This window comes from Corapipo altera, unplaced genomic scaffold, assembly GCF_003945725.1.
Source record: "Corapipo altera isolate COAL_440 unplaced genomic scaffold, ASM394572v1 53, whole genome shotgun sequence".
NCBI lineage: Eukaryota > Metazoa > Chordata > Aves > Passeriformes > Pipridae > Corapipo > Corapipo altera.
In genome coordinates, this window is record NW_020884900.1 from 8,450,539 (window position 1) to 8,470,615 (window position 20,077).

General features: G+C 38.0%; 1 protein-coding gene across 3 annotated transcripts in view; it reads right to left on the reverse strand.

The window, feature by feature from the left end:
• Window positions 1-19,633, reverse strand: part of LRMDA (leucine rich melanocyte differentiation associated) — a 643,108-nt gene extending 623,475 nt beyond the window's left edge. For 2 of the 3 annotated variants that reach the window (XM_027649410.1, XM_027649409.1), the window contains exons 1-2: window positions 19,533-19,633; window positions 15,079-15,179 (exon numbers count right to left, since the gene is read on the reverse strand). In XM_027649410.1, coding sequence (XP_027505211.1) covers window positions 15,079-15,179; window positions 19,533-19,562 — 131 coding nt within the window. In that variant the 5' untranslated portion in view covers window positions 19,563-19,633. Of the gene's footprint in view, window positions 1-15,078; window positions 15,180-19,295; window positions 19,372-19,532 lie in introns of those variants that run through there. The other variant, XM_027649411.1, reaches the window with a different exon arrangement.
• Between the last annotated feature and the right edge of the window lie 444 nt (window positions 19,634-20,077).

Below are 20,077 nucleotides of genomic sequence, written 5' to 3' on the forward strand. Positions count from 1 at the left end.
GAACAAGACGGGAATGGAAGAACAAGACGGGAATGGAAGAACAAGACTTTCACTAAAAACTTACAGTCATCCAAGGCTCACAAACCAAGCAGCAAATACCTCTTAATTTTCATGGATGTTATTTTAAAATATTGTCTAGCAAAATGAATTCCAAAGAAATGTGAAAAGACTAGCTTATAAAAGGAAGCTGCATGCTACTCATTCTTAGCTTTTTAGAGCTTAAGACACAGAAGATCCATAGAAGCAAGCACCTATTAGAAGTATTCAACTTTGTTACTGGTATCAATAGTTAAAACTAAATTAACAATCCACATTAACCATGGGTTGAAGTAAAAGAGCCAGAAGGTACCTTGGAGATAAACAGAGCTGTCAAAGACAAACAAAATTTGAGAGGCCCACATTCAGTGGTGGGGAGGGTAGGGAGAACATTAGTTTGATATTTTTTCTGCTGCTCAAATAGTCACTAGAAGCAAGTTTAAAAAAAATAAATAAAAGAAATAAAAAAAGAGGACCAATGACCATTCTACCTGTATTGAGTAGTATCATAACTGAGAATTTCTAAGATTTACCATATTAACAGTTCTATTTCAAATGCAAAAAACAAGTAATTTTAAAATTAACACTTTTAAGAAATTGTTGTTCAGGAACATCTATCTTGAAACTTCAAGTCAGCTAGCCTCACTACACATCACGAGTTAGTCCTTCACCAGATTTTGTCAACATAGTCCTCAAAACCCCTGGAGTTCAGACAAGGTCATTTAGAACCCAAGTGACCGGTCATTTTGGAAGGACAGAGTTACACAGGGAGTGTCCTGTAGCACTTACAGCACAGGGTTGTAAGAACTGCTGAAGATGAATATGTCGATCTATCTCTCTTATGATTTTTGATACAAAGTAAAAAGTAAAACGGTAGCCTTTTATGACATTTCAATTCTATTCCCCCTTTCCACCTCATCCATTAAAACATTTTCCTCCTATTTTTTTTGCTATCTGATATTAAAAAGTCATTTATTGCAATAAAGGGGTTTAGTGATTTGGGAGTAACTCTTGTACACTGTACACTCTCTAGACACCCTGGAACTATGTTAATAATTTTCTTCCTATTAATTGTCTCATCAACTCACAGCTGGCTATGCCTTTTATTTCATTATGTTATTCATCAATCTAAAATAGAACTATAACAGAAAAAGAAATTGGAAAGGAGCAATTTCAATATTTCAAAACAGATGCAAATCAATGCCAGAGATGCTACACAGCATATTTTTATTGAGACAATTCTATACACGTTTGAAAAATGAACTTGTAATAAACTCATATCCTATGAAGGTATGTTTTTCCTTCCATCTTATGAGCTAATTATGCCAACACAACATAACATTTTCCTAAATGCCTTATAAACTGACCCAGTTACTCAGAAAGTATTATTTTTAAATTGATGTGATAGATGCAAACTGGAACGTTCGGATTTCAATTCTGGCACCAATTCCCGGATCCCCTTCCCAAGTAATTTAAGGACTTCCTCCCGATAGTTTTTCATATTCTTTTAACTGACATTTTATCTTTATACAGTATCTCAGCAGAATGAACATGCACTAAAACAATGACAGCCCTTCTTTGGCTGTCATCTCTCATTCTGGCAAAGACAGATGTCTTACACTGGCTTATGCCAATAATAGAGCCGACAAAAAACAACAGAGACTACCTGCCTCTGATGTAAAGGCACCAATTCACATTTGTGACACTCATTTGTCAATTAACAGATTTCTTCCATTGTTGACACATGGGACTTAAAAGATGTGGGCTAGAATGTGATGAATTAAAAAAGACAGATGAGTAAGCTATGAGCTGCAAAGTAATACTATAATGTGCTTTAGATAGGAATATCAACTGACACCCCTGACAGGCCATACAAGGTTTTATTTCATTTTGCTCTGTATCTAGGCTTCATACTTTGTCTTCTTTGTTCTCTTTTCATCAAGCTCCTAACATCTCATTCTGACAGCCAGAGACATTTAAGGCACTTTCGTTTCAAATGCAAGTTAGCATACTTGATTTGTCATTAAAATGCAAAACGATTGCCATTGCAGGTAAATGTAGGTATACTTAAAAGGTTGTATCTGCAAAGTAAAAGCTGAAATGGTTTCTGCCTGCTTTGCTTAACTCTTTCACCAGCTTCAGAGTTTTTCTAAGGCAAATGTTACCATGCTGTAATAGAAGTGTAGCAGCACCTGCAGTTTGATATAGACTACATTTTAGTATATTTAAATAACAAGAAATCTTGAAGTTACCATGTCAAGCACAGAGAGGTACAAGTTAAGCCTACACATGGAACCTTAGTACGATTCACAGAAGAATCTGAATAGAGTCTATCATGTAAAGTTTTCTGGGGTCAAAGCTCTCACCGACATAGACACCAATGAGGAAAAGAAAGGGAAGGTTTGTTTGACTGTTTTTAATATACTAGTTGTGTTTCTGGCAGCCCGGATCACCAGAGGGAATTTCAACAGCAATTTACTTTCAATGGTCATGTAAAGAGATGTGAAGGCCTTAAAATAAATAAATAAATAAATTATTAAATAAATAAATAAATAAATAAATAAATAAATAAATAAAGTCCTCTATAGCAAAAGACAAGTATAGATTTAAAAACACTGTGGAAAAATAGACTTGCACAGAATGGGAATAACTAACACCTGGCTTTCTACATACATGCAGAGATGTGAATGCACTGTATAATATGAATAAGGTCATTTCTATTCAACTGAATAGATTCAAACATCAAGGATCTCAGTTGTGTTCAACATATAAATCTAGTGAAAAGAAATATCTATTTTTTTCTGCAAGTGGTTTGAAAAGTAGCAGTATAATTTGAGTAAATTCTCTTGACACAGAGGCAAGTTTATTTGATTTTAGGTACTTAGAGATGAACCTTTATCATAAGTTTGTACCTATGTATCTTTTTTGTAGACTTTCTTGTGCTTTTTTACTACGGAAAAAAGAAAGGGTGAACAGGGTTTCACCCTCACTAGAGCGCAGAAGCATTTTTCCCTTTTTTTTTTTCCCTATGAATGAGACTTGTATGGAAATTTGCAGTCAGGCAGTCATTCAGAAAATCTGATTTAGTTTATGACCTCATAGTGCATTAACAAAAGGCAGAGAACCCAAAACATTTGATGCTTCTGTGTATAGAATGAAGCTTACTGACCAATTCTGACACAACTCTGCCTACTGCTAAGATGTATCTGCTACAAAACAGGAATTATTTATTCATTCCAGGTTACATGATAGTAAGAAGCTATGCTGTAAATACAAATATCAACTTCATAACTAACAGCTATCTTGATAGGTTTCTAGTGCTACTTTTTCCACCCATGTTAGTCTTATCTGCATCCAGTGCACTTCTGTCCCCACAGAGAAAGAAAACAGGGAAAAAAAAAAGTGCAAGACTACCTTAAAGCTGACTTCACTCTCTCATTTAGGTTTTAAAATACTAGGGCTACAGCAACCAAAATTTTCATATGCTATATTAAAATACACAAAGAAACAGCCATTTGTCCTCTCTTCCTCCATTTACCAATTACTAGGAAGTGAGGCAAAACCTACAGTAAGGCATTAATGTCCTGAAGAACCTCATGTTGCACCTGCACCCAAATCTGTCAGTAGCACCTTCAGCACCCTTCTACTGATTTAAGGAGCTGGAGGCAGTGGGGAGGAAAAGAAGGCACAGAGTAAGGGAAGAAAGTAAACTGGACATAGCCTCTCACTTAGTTGGCTAGATTCCATTTCTCAGAAAAAATAGTGCTTGACCATTTTTTCCCAAAGCCATTCCACCATAACCACCTTCACACATGACTGTTTCTGAGCTATTCCAAAGTGCTCCACCATCCAAGACAGAGAGTGTATTAAATGCAACATAATAGGTAGAAATACAAAGTGCTCAAATCCTTGAGCAGCTGTGATTTCACATACTGGACTGTCATATTATCTTACCATAATTGAGCTGGAAGCAGAGTTTTCTGAATATTCAATATACTGTTAATCCTTGGTATGTCTAGAACATCTTTCCTTCAGCCTTTAAGGGCTGTAGAATAATCATTACACTTTATCACTTACGTAATTAGGTCAAGTTTTCCTCTTCTCTCTCCAGTTAAAAGGTCTCGAAAGTCCTGGGAGTCTAAGACACAGCATCCTCATCCAGTGTTTCTGTGGCCATGTGGCCTTGCAGAGTCATGGCACTTCAGCAAGTCTTGGACCTTACACATCTCAAACGGTTCGAGGACAATTCCTTGCACTTTAAAAGATTTTACTCTCAGGATACAAAATAAGTTTTTAGCATTTGGTAAAAGAAATAAGACAAAAATAGATGTACAAAAACCTCATATCCCCATCAACAAAATAAAACTTTACTAGCCATATACTGGTCATAAAAAGATGTTTTCTTGCTCTAGGTAGGTGACTGGATGCTTGCAAATACCCAAAGACTTAAAATTAAAATATACTGGTCTTGAAATAATGAAAATAAAAGAAAATTTAAAAACTCATTATGAATAAATATTTAAACTAAAACTAAATAAGCCACTTAAGTTGCCACAAGTACACATCTCTCTTATAAAGAATACATACAAAATTTGATCTTGAAACTAATGGTTGGAAATTACGATTTTAAAAAGTGACTAAATACTGGTAATAGATATTTTTTCCATCCATAAACTGAGTTCCCTATCAGCAGGTCTGATCACAGACTAATATTTTAAAGAAAAGGCAGCTCACATCTCTAAGTGTAAAAACATTGAGCATTGTGATATCTTTCCACTGGGCATATTCACAAGGAAAAAACAGCAGCAGTCAGCCCATCTACCAAATGGGAAATGCAAAGTTGACTCATAAAATAGGAGCCATATTTTCAATATCATTAAGTATATTTTAACTGTATCTATTCCATTTTTTTTAACACTCAGAAAAGCAAGCATTGAAAAATGGTGTTTCCTGCAAATTCAAAAATAAAGGACTGAGCAATTGCACTCAAAGCAGTTGCATCAGTGCAATATATGAACCAGAGCAGAGAACTGAGCATTTAGAGTTTCATACTAAAAAAAAAACCCATAACAAGCAGAAAATACCCCACAACTTTTTAAACTCTTCTGTTAGTTTTACAAAAATAAAAAATTAAGTTTGGAGTTGACAAGTAATAAGCCAAACTTTCACTTTAGTCTTCAGTGCAACAATATCAACTATCTACCAACACAGCTCCTATACCAACTCCACAGGAAAAACAGCAGGGACTTAAACACCTGAAATAAACCTCTTGGCCCAATTTGCAAGAGCCCATCAACTTCCCTGAGTTTTGGACAGATTACGAACTATCCCCTAACGTTAGACATTTTGCCCCTCTTATTTGTGTTCTTTTAAAAGTGATTTCTAAAGTCTCTCACCATAGAAAGGTTTCCCACAAATATGAGCTATGAGGATGGTTGTATTTTACAAAACACATTCATTGCTACCACTTATGGACTCAGCAGGCAAATTAAGATAAAAATGGAAAAAAAATTATTAAGAAAGGAAATGATCTTCCAGCTCTACCAGTGAGCAACTCACTCAGTCAAGCATGGTCAAAAATAAAGACCAGGAGAAACACAACAAAAATATAAATAAAAATCATGAAACTTCGATGATTGCTAGCATTAGTTCATGGGTAAAGCTTGCAACTGAGCTATAACACTGCATTAACCATGACCTTAAAGACAGTATAATTATTGTATAGCATGTCTGGTTTGACATGCTGGCTCCTGAGCCTGAGAAAAATACAGGGCCCTTCTGCACTTCTGTGCTACTCATTCTTTATGCTTGCACAAACTGGGGGCTGTCTTTTTAAGCTGAAAAATCATCTCCGAGAAAATTTATGTTAAGATGATTTATGTAAAATGCAAGATCTCAAAAATGGCACTACAACACAAGACCACATAAAACAAACAAGCGATGCATAAACAGAAGCTTCATAAGGATTTTCCTGCAAAATGCCAAGTAGCCCTTTGTACCATGACCACTCAGCAGGCTTCTTCAACACTGAAGGACAGAGACCCTTCTTAGCAATTGGAATCAGCAAAACTAGTGAAGTTCTTTACATATGCAACTAGATGCTGAGAATGTTTTATATTGCATTAAGGAGAGAAGAAGATACCTTTCAACCAAACAGAGAGGAAAAGATAGACAATAACTCCAGGTTTAATGCAGGTTCTTCCCTTCAGTCAAGCTCCTTATCCTCAGACAATAGTTATTTCTGCAGTCCTTCGCTCTTGTTTCACAACAGCAGTGATGAGGAAATACTGTTTTAGAGTGAAAGAGATTAAGGAAGTCAGAAAGCAAGCATGGTCCACCTGACTGTTGTACTTAACACATGCTCTTTATCGTGCCCTTTTCCTTAATCCCCAATACTCTTGAAAAAAAATACTTCTCAGTCTTAAAATTCAGATAATCATAGATCACGCAGGAGCAGTCACTAAGATATTATTTGCAATCTATTGACATTATTTCAAAGCTAAAACAAGTGCATCAAACTATTTCTCTTCCAAAGGTCAATACTTCCATAGATTGTGATAGTCTTCCTTTTAATAGTTAACTGATTTTCTCTCTATCTAACATTGATTCCTGTTATTCAGTACAGAATTCAACACAAAAACCAATTTTTGTTTAAGACTGATCAACATTTTCACAAGAGGAGCTGGTTTGACTGTGCCAGTGAATTAAGCCCTTTGAGTACCCAAAGAACAAGTGCACATTGTGCGGATTTAGCCTTAAATCCATCTCATACAGGAAATCACATCAAGAAAAAGCAGTTCACCCCCTCCACATTAAAACACAAAGAAAATTGTGATGCAAACATCAGTTCACTGGGAAATGCTCTGCCTCAGTCAAAAGCTCTTATCAACAGCCTCGAGTCAATGGATCCTTAATAAGAAATCTGATCTCTGTCCAAGTCCAAGTTTGTCACTCAACTTTGTTCAGAACTACAGATTTCACCTTTACTCATAATTGCACCAGACCCTTACAGACGGATATCACCAAAAAAAACAACTTTGACCATCCATCACAGCAATATTCACCAGCTATATTCAAGGATGTAACAATTCAGGTCACAGCTTTATTTTACTTCATGTCAAATTGTGCAGTTTGTTTAACATTTTTACCAGACTTCAAGCTCTAGAAATCCTCACAGAAATTCTCCACTACACAGTGTGAACACACACTGACCCCCCCCAGCCAAAGGTTCAGGTGACAATCTTCTGCCCAATTCTACCACGTGATACTCTCTCAAGACAACTCCTTCCACAATCTTAAGCCTTCTTGAGAAAAGTAGAACAGAAAAAAAATCTTAGGTTCTGATCTGTCAGATACAGTAAATCAAGGGATAATGGCCAGCATGGGGGGTCAGAGGTATATATACTACAGTGTTTTCACAGTCTGTTAGTGACTATGTGGCCATAAAAAGTCAAGGATCAATGGAAAAAAGGAAAGGCTGCTGGGACTAAAGAAGATAACAGCCATCTGTAGAAGACTGAAATACAACAACTTATATTCTGAGTTCACCCTGACATATTACTGAGTTTGGAAAAATAACTTTTCCATCAAAAAAGCAGCTTCTATCCTTGGCACAGTATGCCTAAATTGGTGAGATATTTAAACACATACCATAACCCATTAATTTGATAATTTTAATATCAGTCATTGACTGGTCCCCTTCATATCACCAATGAACAAATGATTGCAAATAAGACACACTAGGAAAATACACCTCACAAAACTACACACAGACAATACTTTGTAATGGCAAATATTCTATAGTCACATTTAAAGCTGATACAATAACAGAACACAGGCATGGTTATTGTACGTGAGACAAGGTATATCTTAGTAGTACTTTTTAATATTTTTGAAGTTATAAAGTGTGAAAAAAGTTTTCCTTATACATTACCCAGATCATATCCGGTTCCTGTTGAAATGCCAATTTTAAAATGGCAGAGGCATGGTGGGAGGAAAAAGGAGGGGAAGAAGAGAACAAGGAGCAGATTTAGTTTTGTCTATCAACTATCAAAAGTAAAGATACTATTTGAAGTTTATAATTCTTTTTGCAACTGATAATAGTCTCCTATTTTTCCAACAGATATACATCTATAGAACTTTACCTTATACAACTTTCTAGGTATTACCCATGTAGAAAGAGAACCTATTATCACACTTGTCTTCAGTCCATTTAGTAGACTATTTCACATTCATTTTAATAGAAAAATAATTATGCATCAGATAGTCCACAGTGATTAATAAACATGTAAGACTTCAACTGAAATATTATTATAATCTATAAATTTTAAATAATTTCAATGAATCCTTGTGTATAAATATTTCATTTAGCAAAATGATTCTAGGAACTGAATTGCTTCTAAAGAATGACCACCCTTAGCAGCGTTAGTGTACGTGTATTTTCAGACATTCATAATATTTCAACATTATTTAAAAAACAGCATCTTGTGCTTAATGTAGGACAACCCTTTAAAGGAAAACTTTAAGTACCCACCTCAAAATGCAATCCTACTCATTTGAACTTGATACATTACTGCAATAGTAGAAGAAAAATTATCGAGAACTTATACATTTCAGATAGCTTAGCTGTGGAAAACATTATCTCTTTGTTGAAGTCTCTATATACAATTCCATTTACCTTGAAAAAGTGAACTATTTCAAGTATAAAATTTACAAACATTTGTAAACCACTGTTTTCTTAGAGTAAGAAAGAAATCTCAGCTACTAGTAAACATCTTCTTTTAAAAAGGCAATACAAAATCTTCAATACTTAAACATATTCATTCTCTTTTCACGTAGAAAACTGTGGTCATGCCTGATAGAAAATAAAAAAACAAGGCAAGTGAAAAACATTAACAGCATAGCTCCAATACACTTATTTCAGACAAGATACCATAAATCATCTTGAAACAAAACAGGCAATTATAATGTGCACAAATGTTACGATATTATGCGTCTCTACTGGTCCAATAGTTTAAATTATTGAAACTGATGGTTGAACAAGGGCATATTGTTTCAACACACTTGGATTACTCAAACGATTCAAATTCTTCTTTTAGGTCTCCAGTGCTTTGCAGATCTCACTAATGTCAATAAACAGGTAGATAGATGTTTCTTAGATAATTCAGGCCACATCTAAGGGGATTAAAATATATGACCAAAATTTCTCTAGCAATGTCTTTTGTAAAAAATCATGTGGTTTTCTTCCCTTCAATACTGTAAGAAGCATCTGAAATTAAAGCAAGTACATACATCTCCCTTCAAAGTATTCAGTAAGAAAAGAGCAGCTCCTTTCTCCTTCTAACCACTATCCCATATTTCAATCCTCCTCACCTCAGTGTAAAGGAAACAGGAGTGAGAGCCATAAGACAGAATCATTTCAAAACACAATTAGCTATTTGTAAACACTCTTTTTCCTGCAGAAAATCTGCAACTGTTAGTTGCAAGAAAAAGCAGCACGTAAGGTAAATCAATTAGCTTGCTAATTTCTCACCCTCATTCATTTAGCTCTGCACTGTATTTGTCGTAATTGACTATAATTATGTTAATTACCAACTCCAGCATAATTACTATATTTATTGTCATTGAGCACACTACGTACCCAAAGCAAAGCTGGCATTTGTCGGGCATCAAAAAAATAAATAAATAAAACCACACAACTGTCGGGAGGGGTTTCTCTGAAAACTGGCTGATATACCTTCAGCAAATGAAAGGGCAAAAGAGATTTCATGCAATGCTAGTTTGAAAGCATTGGTTCATTAAGGATATTAATTTTCTGATAACTACACATTTAAGCATGACACACTGGAGCAGTATCTACAGGATTTAGCAATTATTAATGCGTGACAGTTTCAAATGCTAAGTGAATCAATTAAACAGCAGCATTCACAATTTGAGAAGAGATAACTGCTTCATAACTGCCTAAGACTACAATTTTCACATGACAAAAAAAGGCCATTCAGGCTCCTTCAAAACCTGACAGGTCAAGAAAGAAGTTTGAAACAAAAGCACCTTATAACCATCATCTCTCCTCTTTACTTGTCAGATCAACTTTGCTAGTGTCTCCGCTGAAATGGCATCACCATGCCAGCTGCCACAAGGTGATTTTTCATGTCTTGTCAAAGAAATCTTTTATTCTATTTGCTCTGCATTAACATGTTACATTTATTGATCAAGCCCTTTCTGCAGCCACAGCAGGGCACTGTGCTCTTATGCCTAAGGGGGCTTTGATGTCCTGGTGACATTCTAGACCAAATAATGCACATACTAAATGGATTTAATGCAGAAATGTGTTTGTGCATGACAGCTACATTAATAACAGCCCCTCATACTGATAAATATGCAATTGCCACGATTAAGAGTTACCCAATTATGGTGAAAATATTTTTCTACCTTATAAATAAAACCATCAAAAAGTTTTAACAATAGTGCATTTTCCTCAACATTTTAAAATGCTATAAAGATGAGTCTAAAGGCTGTAAAAAATGTCATGCTTTGTTTTGAATTTTGGCTTTTATTTCCCTCTCTCTTTTGTTGTTCATCTTTCTGTTCTGTGCATCTTATTGCTGCACAGACTGGGAAGGTGGCAAGAAAAAAAAAAAAGCCTCTCTTTCACATACTCAACTCACAAAGAGGAACGTGCCCTGTAAAAACTGAAGCCCATTTTCAGGCTGCCACTTGCATATTCCCCCAGGCAAGGAAACAGTAGGCAGAAGACAGAAACAACAATCTCAAGTCCATAGAGAGGATACTACAAAGGCTCAGCCTCACGAAAGTCACGGAGGAACATTCCAGACCAGGATTATAGTTCAAGGGGATATTTTCATATATACACTTCTTCATCGGAGAGTGGAAATTATGCACAAGCACATACTGTGCAAATTATTCATGCTCCTAGTAGAAATAATCTGCACCCTAGAGAGAGGGAAGAGATACTTGTATCTCTATGAGCACAATTATTGGATTAATCCTTCCTCATCGACCAAGATTAAAGATTCACTTTCCCTTTCACCTCATAGCTTAGACCCAGAAGAAACCTCTGTAAGGAAAAGGAGAACAACTCACATGTTTAAAACTACTGAGAATAAAATTACAGATGGACTTCTCAGTGAATTGAACCGTAGACGTTATTCATAAAAGCATGGTACCTATTTGTACAAAACCACTGATATCAAGTTATTCAAGCACTGCAGTGCATTTAGCCTTTAATGTGAAAAGAAAAATTTGGTACAAATAAAGTTATCTAGGACAAGTAAAAAAAGCTTTGAATAGGTTGTGGGTTGTTTGGTTTTTTTCTTCCCACCAGACAGCATGATGCATCTAAAAAAAGTCTTTGTACTTCATCAAAATCTCTACTCTCTACCTACATTACATCCTTCCTACTCACTTATTGCTTTCCTTCCTTCACCAGTGACTACTACTTACCTTCTTTTTTAATGAAATCTTTAACTTTCTATAATTGATGAACAATATTTTTTTATCCCCTCTTGAAATCCTTTACAGCAAAGTCTCCCAGTAACACCAACACATCAGTGACTTTTCTTCCCATAGTCTATGCCTTCATTAAATGGGACCTGGGGAATGTTTTCCACATATTATGAAAGGACTGTTATCAGGGAAAGCTATCAAATACAGTCGCCATGAGACACTTGGAGCAGATACCCAAAGCAAAACACGTCTGCTCCTGAAACATGCCTTATTGAAAATATACAGTGTAAATCGTTCATTTCTAAAATGGTTGAAAATCACCACCAACATCAAATCAAAAGAGTTGCTACAACTCAGGCCATTATGACCACGCCAATAAAGGTGCAGAATAATAGTATTTAGGTTGAAAGGGGCATCTAGAGGTCTTCTAGTCCAATTCCCTGTACAGAGCAGGGGGACTTCAAAGTTAGATCAGGCTGCTTGGGGCTTTGTCCAGTTGCACTTTGAATAGCACCCAGGATGGAGATTCCACAGCCTCTCTGGGCACCTCTTCCACTCAACCTTCCCCGTCGTGGTTGGAAATTCCCTTGCAGCAGCCTGTGACAAATTGCCTCTCGTTCTTTTGCTGTACATCTGACAAGAGTTTGGCTCCATCTTCTTCACAACCCCCCTTTAGTCCCAAAAGGAAACAAAAGACATAAGAAAGCATTTAAACAACATCTGTAAGGAAAACGGTACGAGAAGAGAAAATTCACAAGTGGACTATAGTTGTCTGGGGTTGAAAGATTTCTGTCTCTCAGGGATGTAAACAGCACACAATCCAGTAGCACCATATCTTGCTGATCACAGCCAGCATCTTTTAAGTAAACACTAGTTTCTTCCACTGCCTCGTACACAACAAATTGCTGTTACTCCTCCTTTTTCCCAACATCCCCATAAGTTCCCTTTTGCCATTCACCTCTATCTTTCCCTCACAGGGAAAAGGGAAGACACATAGCCATTGCAACATGTAACAGTGACTTTGGCTGCCAGAAGAAAGAGCTGGATCCATGTACTGCTCAGGGTAATCAAGAAGAGACACTAGTTCTTGGAAACAGGCAAACAAGAAAGAAAATTCTTTTTAAAGGTAAATTTTTGTGATTATATATATCAAGTGTTGTTATTAGATTTACCACATCTGATGCAAAGAGAATATGGCATCTACATAAGCCCTAAGTTTTATTTTATGAAGAGGAAGGGGCTCTAGCCTGGGAAGAACTCTGAAGTCAGAAAAAAAACTGGTGAAAAATATATGTCTTCCTCTGTATTAAACTGCCAGCTCAAAAGAACTAATTACAACCCTCCCCTCCTTTTTTTTATGTGTATATATTACAGTCAGAAAGAAAATAATCAGAGAAATCTGAGTAACAAAAACACCATACTAAGAACATTTGGTCTTCCTTTATCCTTTCAATGAACACACACACTCTCATCTAATAATAAATCATATTATAATGAAAACTAACATATTTACTGCAAATAATATTGTGCCAGTAAAGCCTAGTATTCTCTTCATTTTTTCATTTTTGATCACCCTTGGTCTTCTTCATTCCAAATTTTGCTTTTACCAACAGATAAGTTGCAATAGAAAATTAAACTCATTTTAAAAGCAACATTAAGTGTAGACATTAAGCTTCTCAGCACACTAAAGTAAACTTTTCAAATTAGGCATTCACTGATAAAAATCATAAAACTCATTGCTATACTACAGCATTGTCAGATTTTTCAAGCAATAATACTTGTTTAAAGAAGATGACACTGCTTACACTCACTTCAACAGCTGCCCAAGGCATTCTTCTATATTGACATTCATTTAAGGTTATAACACTTATTCTATATCTTATCTGACTTTCTCTATAATATGCAGGCAAGGGGTTTATATATGAGTGCAGACCGGACTGAACAGCTACTATACCATAAATACTTCATTCTTAGTTTTTATATGCTTAGTATATCTATCACTGCTTAAATAAAAAACCATTACACAGCTAGCTCTCATCAGATTTAATATTAGGTTCCCAAAGCTAAAAAAAAAAAAAAAAGGTGAAAAAAATAATCCACCTTTCCTCTTTCCCCAAATCTGATTTCTGGTCTTAAAATACTTTCACAGATTTACAACTGTAAGCTATCCTACATCACAAGCTGATTGTTCTCCCCCAAACCTCAATAAAACCAAATTATATCCCTTCTGAAAAATAGGCTAAGTGATAGTGTTTTAGGCCGAGAAGGAAAGAAGGGATGAAAACACAGATTTCAGAACTACAGCACCAATTGAGCCCTCCATGAAAACATGATCAGAGTTTTAAAGTGGTATTTTACATCCAAATTTAATGTTATTATTTTACTTTATGAAATAAATTCAGAGGAACTGTTCTTCAAATCATGCATTAAACGAAGGAAACACTTTTTTTCTCCAGAAATGTAAAGAAGGATCAGTCTTGTTGATGACATGCTAAATCTAAATACACATACAGATCTTGAACTATCTTCATGACAAAATGAAAAAAAAAGCCCATTCAATCCCCTCCCCCAGCAAAACTATCTCTTCTGATAACAGTTTCCACAGGTTCAGAGTCATCATCCAGAAGTATAAGACAATAAAGCACAGATTTAGTGCCTTCTTTGCTCTGCTATATCTTGCATGTAGGAATCAGTCCTTCAGGGTAGACAGTGACTCAGGATAACATTTTTGAGTGTTAAGTAAGTTAAAACCAGTGTCTGTTCCCTCTAGGAAAACAAGGCACCAGCACACTACCTGTCTTACCCCTCACAAGCAGATTCTAAGCTTACCCTCAATAAAATAAAAGGAAAACTCAAATGAGTCCAACTCTACCACCGAAAAACTATGTTTTTTTCTTAAACAGAAGATTACACTCCAATCCTTTCTCCTTACTTACCTGCAGATTTTCCAACCTGAAAAATACACTGCTGAACCTCAACCGACTCTCTCACAAGGATTAAATGAAAAACGATACTGTAAAAACTAATAGGAATACAACAGAATTCTATATCAATAGATATATTTAAATAATGAGAAGGAATTACAAATTCTAACTGCACTTAGCTTTAGCATTTAACTACGTAGCTGCCCAAAAATAAAATCATAGAACAAAATACACCATCTAGGAAAACAGCATTATAAACCATTTATGATAATAACCTGAGACCTATAAATTAAAAAAAGAGTGAGAGAAGCACACAAATTTGTAGTTTGGTTAAGAAAAATTCACTTTCGATCCCATTCTTCACTTCTTCAGGTAATAACGTTTATTTTCTGTTTCGAGCAGAGAACAAACCACAGGCTCCTCATTGGGCATCACTGATGTTAACACAATTAATTTCCACACTCACCTGGCTATTTGTGTTCCAAGTGTGCAAGAAAAGGAGACAAACATTACCGATTAAACCGTGTTTTCCACTTGATAACAACTAAATCTACTTGACATACATATATGTTTCTACTTTGAAAAAAAAGGTATTCTATTTTAGGAGTTGGCATCCCATATTGCACTTGAAAATCTATATATTGCCACATACCTTAACAAGTTGAAGCTAAGATCTAGCCTTTTTGCCATATGCCCGTATTTTCGTCCTAGGAATTCTGGAATTTCTTCACAGTCTTGACTAATGTAGGACACCTGAGAATTAGAAGCAGAAAGGAAACATTTTGTAAGTGGATTTAGTTTCCTGTCCAAATTCTGTTTCATTGATACAATGACGACATGCAATACCATGAATATTCATTACAGCTTTAAGCTACCTAAGTTTTACTGCTGTAAAATCTATCGCAATCTCATTTTCCCATTGATACCTTCAACTTAATATTTATTACATCTATAGTCTTATGTACAATGCTTTGTCTCCTTTCAGGTAAAAATAATTTGATTATAAAAATCACCTTTCTTCAATTTCACTGCTAATATTTTGATCTAACATTTCTTTCTATTACCATGCTGATACACTCCAGAAGAAATTTGTTGGAAGGATCAGAAGCCATCCAAAGGACGTTCCAGTTTGGCCCTCCATATACAACACACTAAAAGACTGTTCTGTAAAGTCTGGTGCAGAAATACCCAAGCAGTGCCAATCCACTCTCATAACCATTCCCTGAGAAGATTATTATTCCCAGTAACATACCAGGGACAGAGCAAGAGGGCTGCCCACCATCTGAAAAACAAAGCATGCAGCTTTTTTTCAGACAGTCATATAAGTTTCAAAGATTTCTGGCTTCAACACCTATGTTCAGATCACGTTTCTCATTACACCCAAAATACTCCTAAATGTCTTTTCTCTTTTTCACACCAGCCCATCTAACCAACCTTTAGCAAACACAGGAAGAATTAGTGGTAACAAAAAAACCAGTCTACTCAGATTTTTTTGTTTGGTCGGGGTTTATTTACTTTTTTTAGCCAGGATTGAGTGACAATATTTCCAGAAAAAACATAAACAACAAAACACCTGAATTTTTCTATTCCTTCTGCAGTACTGTTTTAGAAGTCATTGGTTTGATTTCTTCAAAGAAATCCCACAAAGCCTGTCAAACCTATTGTCAAGAACTCTATACACCTATATTGGCTCATCGTCTCAGTGTTGAAAACACTGACATTTCAGATTTTGTGCTACAGAAATCTTGGATGCCCTTACTGGTAACTTACTAGTTAAGTGAACTTCATCACTGTATTAGACCACTATATGATATTAGACCACCTATATGATATTGTTATTATCTCCATATTTAATATAAAGTCAATTTAAATACCATATTCCACTGGTCTAAAACATGTTAGATGAAAAGTATGCAAAAAAGAGTCCATCAGATTTTGTTTTCATAGTATTTCACCTTCTGTTAAAATAGAGACTCCTCTGCAGAACAGACTGACAGTATGCACTTTGGCAAGTCATCCTGGTCTCTTACAGTCTAAAAATTATTGCAATCTGATAATACTGTATGGTATCCCATTTAATTAATTTTGTTCAATAACTTCAACAAAGCTGACAACAATGAAATAATTTTTACGAGCAGAAAACAGGTAGCTTGAAGCTCAGTCTAACAACTTCTTCCCCTTGTTAAATCATACCTTGTCTTGCAATATATTCTCCTAGCAGACATACACATGACTAGCAAATATAAGGACAAAAGGGAAAGGAACTGTTTGGGGTAATTGGCATCCTATTGGTTTGGATACAACAGAAAACGTTTTGCAGAATTTATTGAATTAAATATGTGGGGGTTTTCCTCCAGTTTACATCCAAGATAAATTTCAACGCATTTTACAGCACACACAAAGGTATGCATAAAAGAATTGGTAGATTTCTTTAAATTAATGCTTGCGAACCCTTCAAAAGTCATCATTTTAACAGCAGAATAATTCTTTGGATTAAGCATTTGGTTCAATGTAATATGTTGAAAAAGAAATTACTAAAATATGATGCCTACTAACACTAGGAGTGCAAGACCACCTTAAGCAACTACAAACATAGCAGGAGCACAGACAACTTTGCTTTTGACCCAGGGAAGAGTGGTGGTGAAGGAGCCAGGGACCCCAGCCTGCATTCCCACTGCTTCAGAAACTTACCTGGCCATAAAAGCTCTACCTCCACAAGAACAGAAGCTGAAGAAAAAGGTTCAAACAAATGTGTTTTGGAGCACAGAAGAGGCAAAATGCATAAAATGTTGCAAAGCTTCAGCCTTGGAACTGTTATAATATACATCTATGTTTACATAACTGGTAAAAACAGATTATTCATGGGCATATCCGCAGATGACATATGGTTATCATGACCTTTTAACACTCAGGTTTTTTAAAAGGCATTTTACTTCCATAGAGTTCACTTCGGCACATTCACGGTACAAACACATTTTTCAATTTAAAACAACTGTATTTATTTTTCCAGAAAATACATAAAGGGCATTTGACTTCATATTTCTATAGCCCACATACATGAATTTGCTTCAGATACCCAACAGCCTTCTTTATGGTAAGAACAGCAGCAACTGCCAGCAATGAAATACATGATAAACCTTTTTGAACAAGTTTTCCCCACTTCTTAGTATCTGAACAGCGTTGATATAAAACGAGACTTTAGTAGTCTGGACAAGAAAAGAAGAACATTTCTTCATTTTTGTTCTTTCAGTTCAAAATCATTTACTCGGGAAACAACAAAATGTACATAATTCAGTATGCTTCCTTTTGCATCCATCTCAAAATACCCTCAAAATGAGGATGAGCTTTCAAGTACATATCCAGATATGTCATTACAGAGATGAGAGCAAGCAAACTTCTCCCACGACTCCAGCTCTTTGGCTGCACGGCACATCAGCAACAGCAGATTTCTGAGATTTTTCTATACCAGTCACAGAACATCACATAGCATTAGAAACTGGATGTAGAGGTCTCCATTGCCTAATTCTCCAACTCAAATATAGTACAGGTTGGTCACAGTCAATCATTCTTATTACTGGTGCCCTGTTCAATATCCCACTGAAATGTTCAGAAAGTTTCCCACAAAGCCCAGCATCAGATAGGTTATGGACGTCTCAGATACTCTTGCAGACTCTTCAACACACTGTATGCAATTCAGGAAAAAAATAAGTTTTTACAAAATATTTAGAACATAAGTTAACCAGTCAACAGCAGTTGCACCTCTCTTCTGCTCTACTTTCAGAGGATATTACCATTTAATCTCTGAGATCATTTTAGAATTACACTCATTGAGTAACCTCTTCAAGGAATGTCAGCAAAAAGTCATGTATGAACTCTCTATACTGCATATTCTCTTCTACTGAGGGGAATTACATATGGAGAATATTTCCAGTCAGCTGAGCATTATATTTTACTTTATGCTGCTAGAAGATTATATGGTAGGCACATAGCCAAATTAAGGGGCTAAAGGCATGCCTAAGGGAAGAAGGCAGTGTTACTCAGTGCCACAGTGCACCACAGAGACCACAGGAACCGTTTCCTGCAGCATCTGCAAAATTAGCCAATTGCCTTCATAGCACACACATATTTACATCAATTCCATACCGAATAGTGACCAGATTAAAAAGCAATTAGATGGGCTGCACCTTGTCTTAATGGCAAGCCATTTTCAAAAAGAAGACAAGCTTCATTTATTCGGGGGGGGGGGGGGGGGGGGGCCGGGAGAATAAATAATCTACTAATATTAGCCAAAGGTTCAGCAGTAATGTCACGAATTTTTAACCAGAAAATTTTTCAGTAGCCATATAAGCCGCTGGGTATAGGTCAGCAGGATGTGTTTTAATTTCCAACTTCTCTCTAACCGAAACGAAACGTACATAGCGCTTACTCTCAGGAGGAACAAAATTTAGCAGACCTCAGTCCTTCCCCTTCAGCTTTTTCCCGCAGCCCACTCCAGGCCCGAGAGAGCACGTGGGGCTCACCCCGGAGCACGACGCGCTCCCGGCCCGCCGGGCCCCGCTCCGGCTGCACCGCACACCTCGTAGGGGAGCGAACGGCGCTCAGAGCCGCGCTGCTGCCTCAGCACAGCCCAGGAACGCGCCTGTTGCACGGCGGCAGCAAAAGTGGCGAAGCAGCACTGCCCCGTCACCGACACGGCGGTGCTTCGCTATCTCCCAGCTCTGAGAAAACACCGCCGGGGCACATCCCCCCCCAACCCGTGGGGCTCTGAGCACAACCCCGGGGCCACCCGGCGCTGGCGGGGGCAGGGGAGGCTTCTCGGCCCCTTCCCTTCGGCGGCCTCCGGCCAGCGCGGCTGCGAAGGTGCGATACCTGCGGGGGTCCCTAGCGCGGTGCTACGAGAGGTAAGAAACCAACCCCCCCCCGCTCTTGCGGGACCGACCCCCCCCCCCCCCCCCCCCCGCTCCCCACGGGACCGGGACCGCAGAGAGCTCGGAAACGGCGCGGAGTTGGAGCAGCCGCCCCCATTGCCGGGGGCGGGGACGCGCCGGGCGGGGCGGGCTGCCCCCGGCAGGTGGGGCCGCCGCCGCACGAGCTGCGGACACTTACTTGGGCTCCGCTCACCACGACCCCTGCCATGGCTGCGGGGTGGCCGGGGCTTCGCGGGCTCGGGGCCGGAGCGGGCGCGCCGCTCCCTGCAGCAGTCAGCTGACGCGGGCGGAAGCGCGGCCGGGCCGGGGGCGGTGGCAGCGCCAGCGCCGGGCTCCCGCCGCCTCCTGCGGCCGCGCGGGGGGCGCAGCGCCGGCCCCGGGCAGGACCGGAGCCTCCAACGCGGCGTGGGGCGAGGGTCTGTGTGTCCAGGCCCCAGGCGTCCCTGTCTGGCAGCCGCTCCGGGCCCCGCTGTGACATCCTGCCTGGAACGCCAGTCCAAAGCGGCGCACAACCGACCGCCGCGCCTCACAGCATCACAGGGTCACTTGGGCTGGAAGAGACCTCTGAGACCATCCAGTCCAGCCTGTGACCAAACACCAGCATGTCAACTGGACCATGGCACTGAATGACACGTCCAGTCTTTCTTAAACACCTCCAAGGACAGTGACTCCACCACCTCCCTGGGCAGCCCATTTCAATGCCCAATCACCCTTTATGTGAAG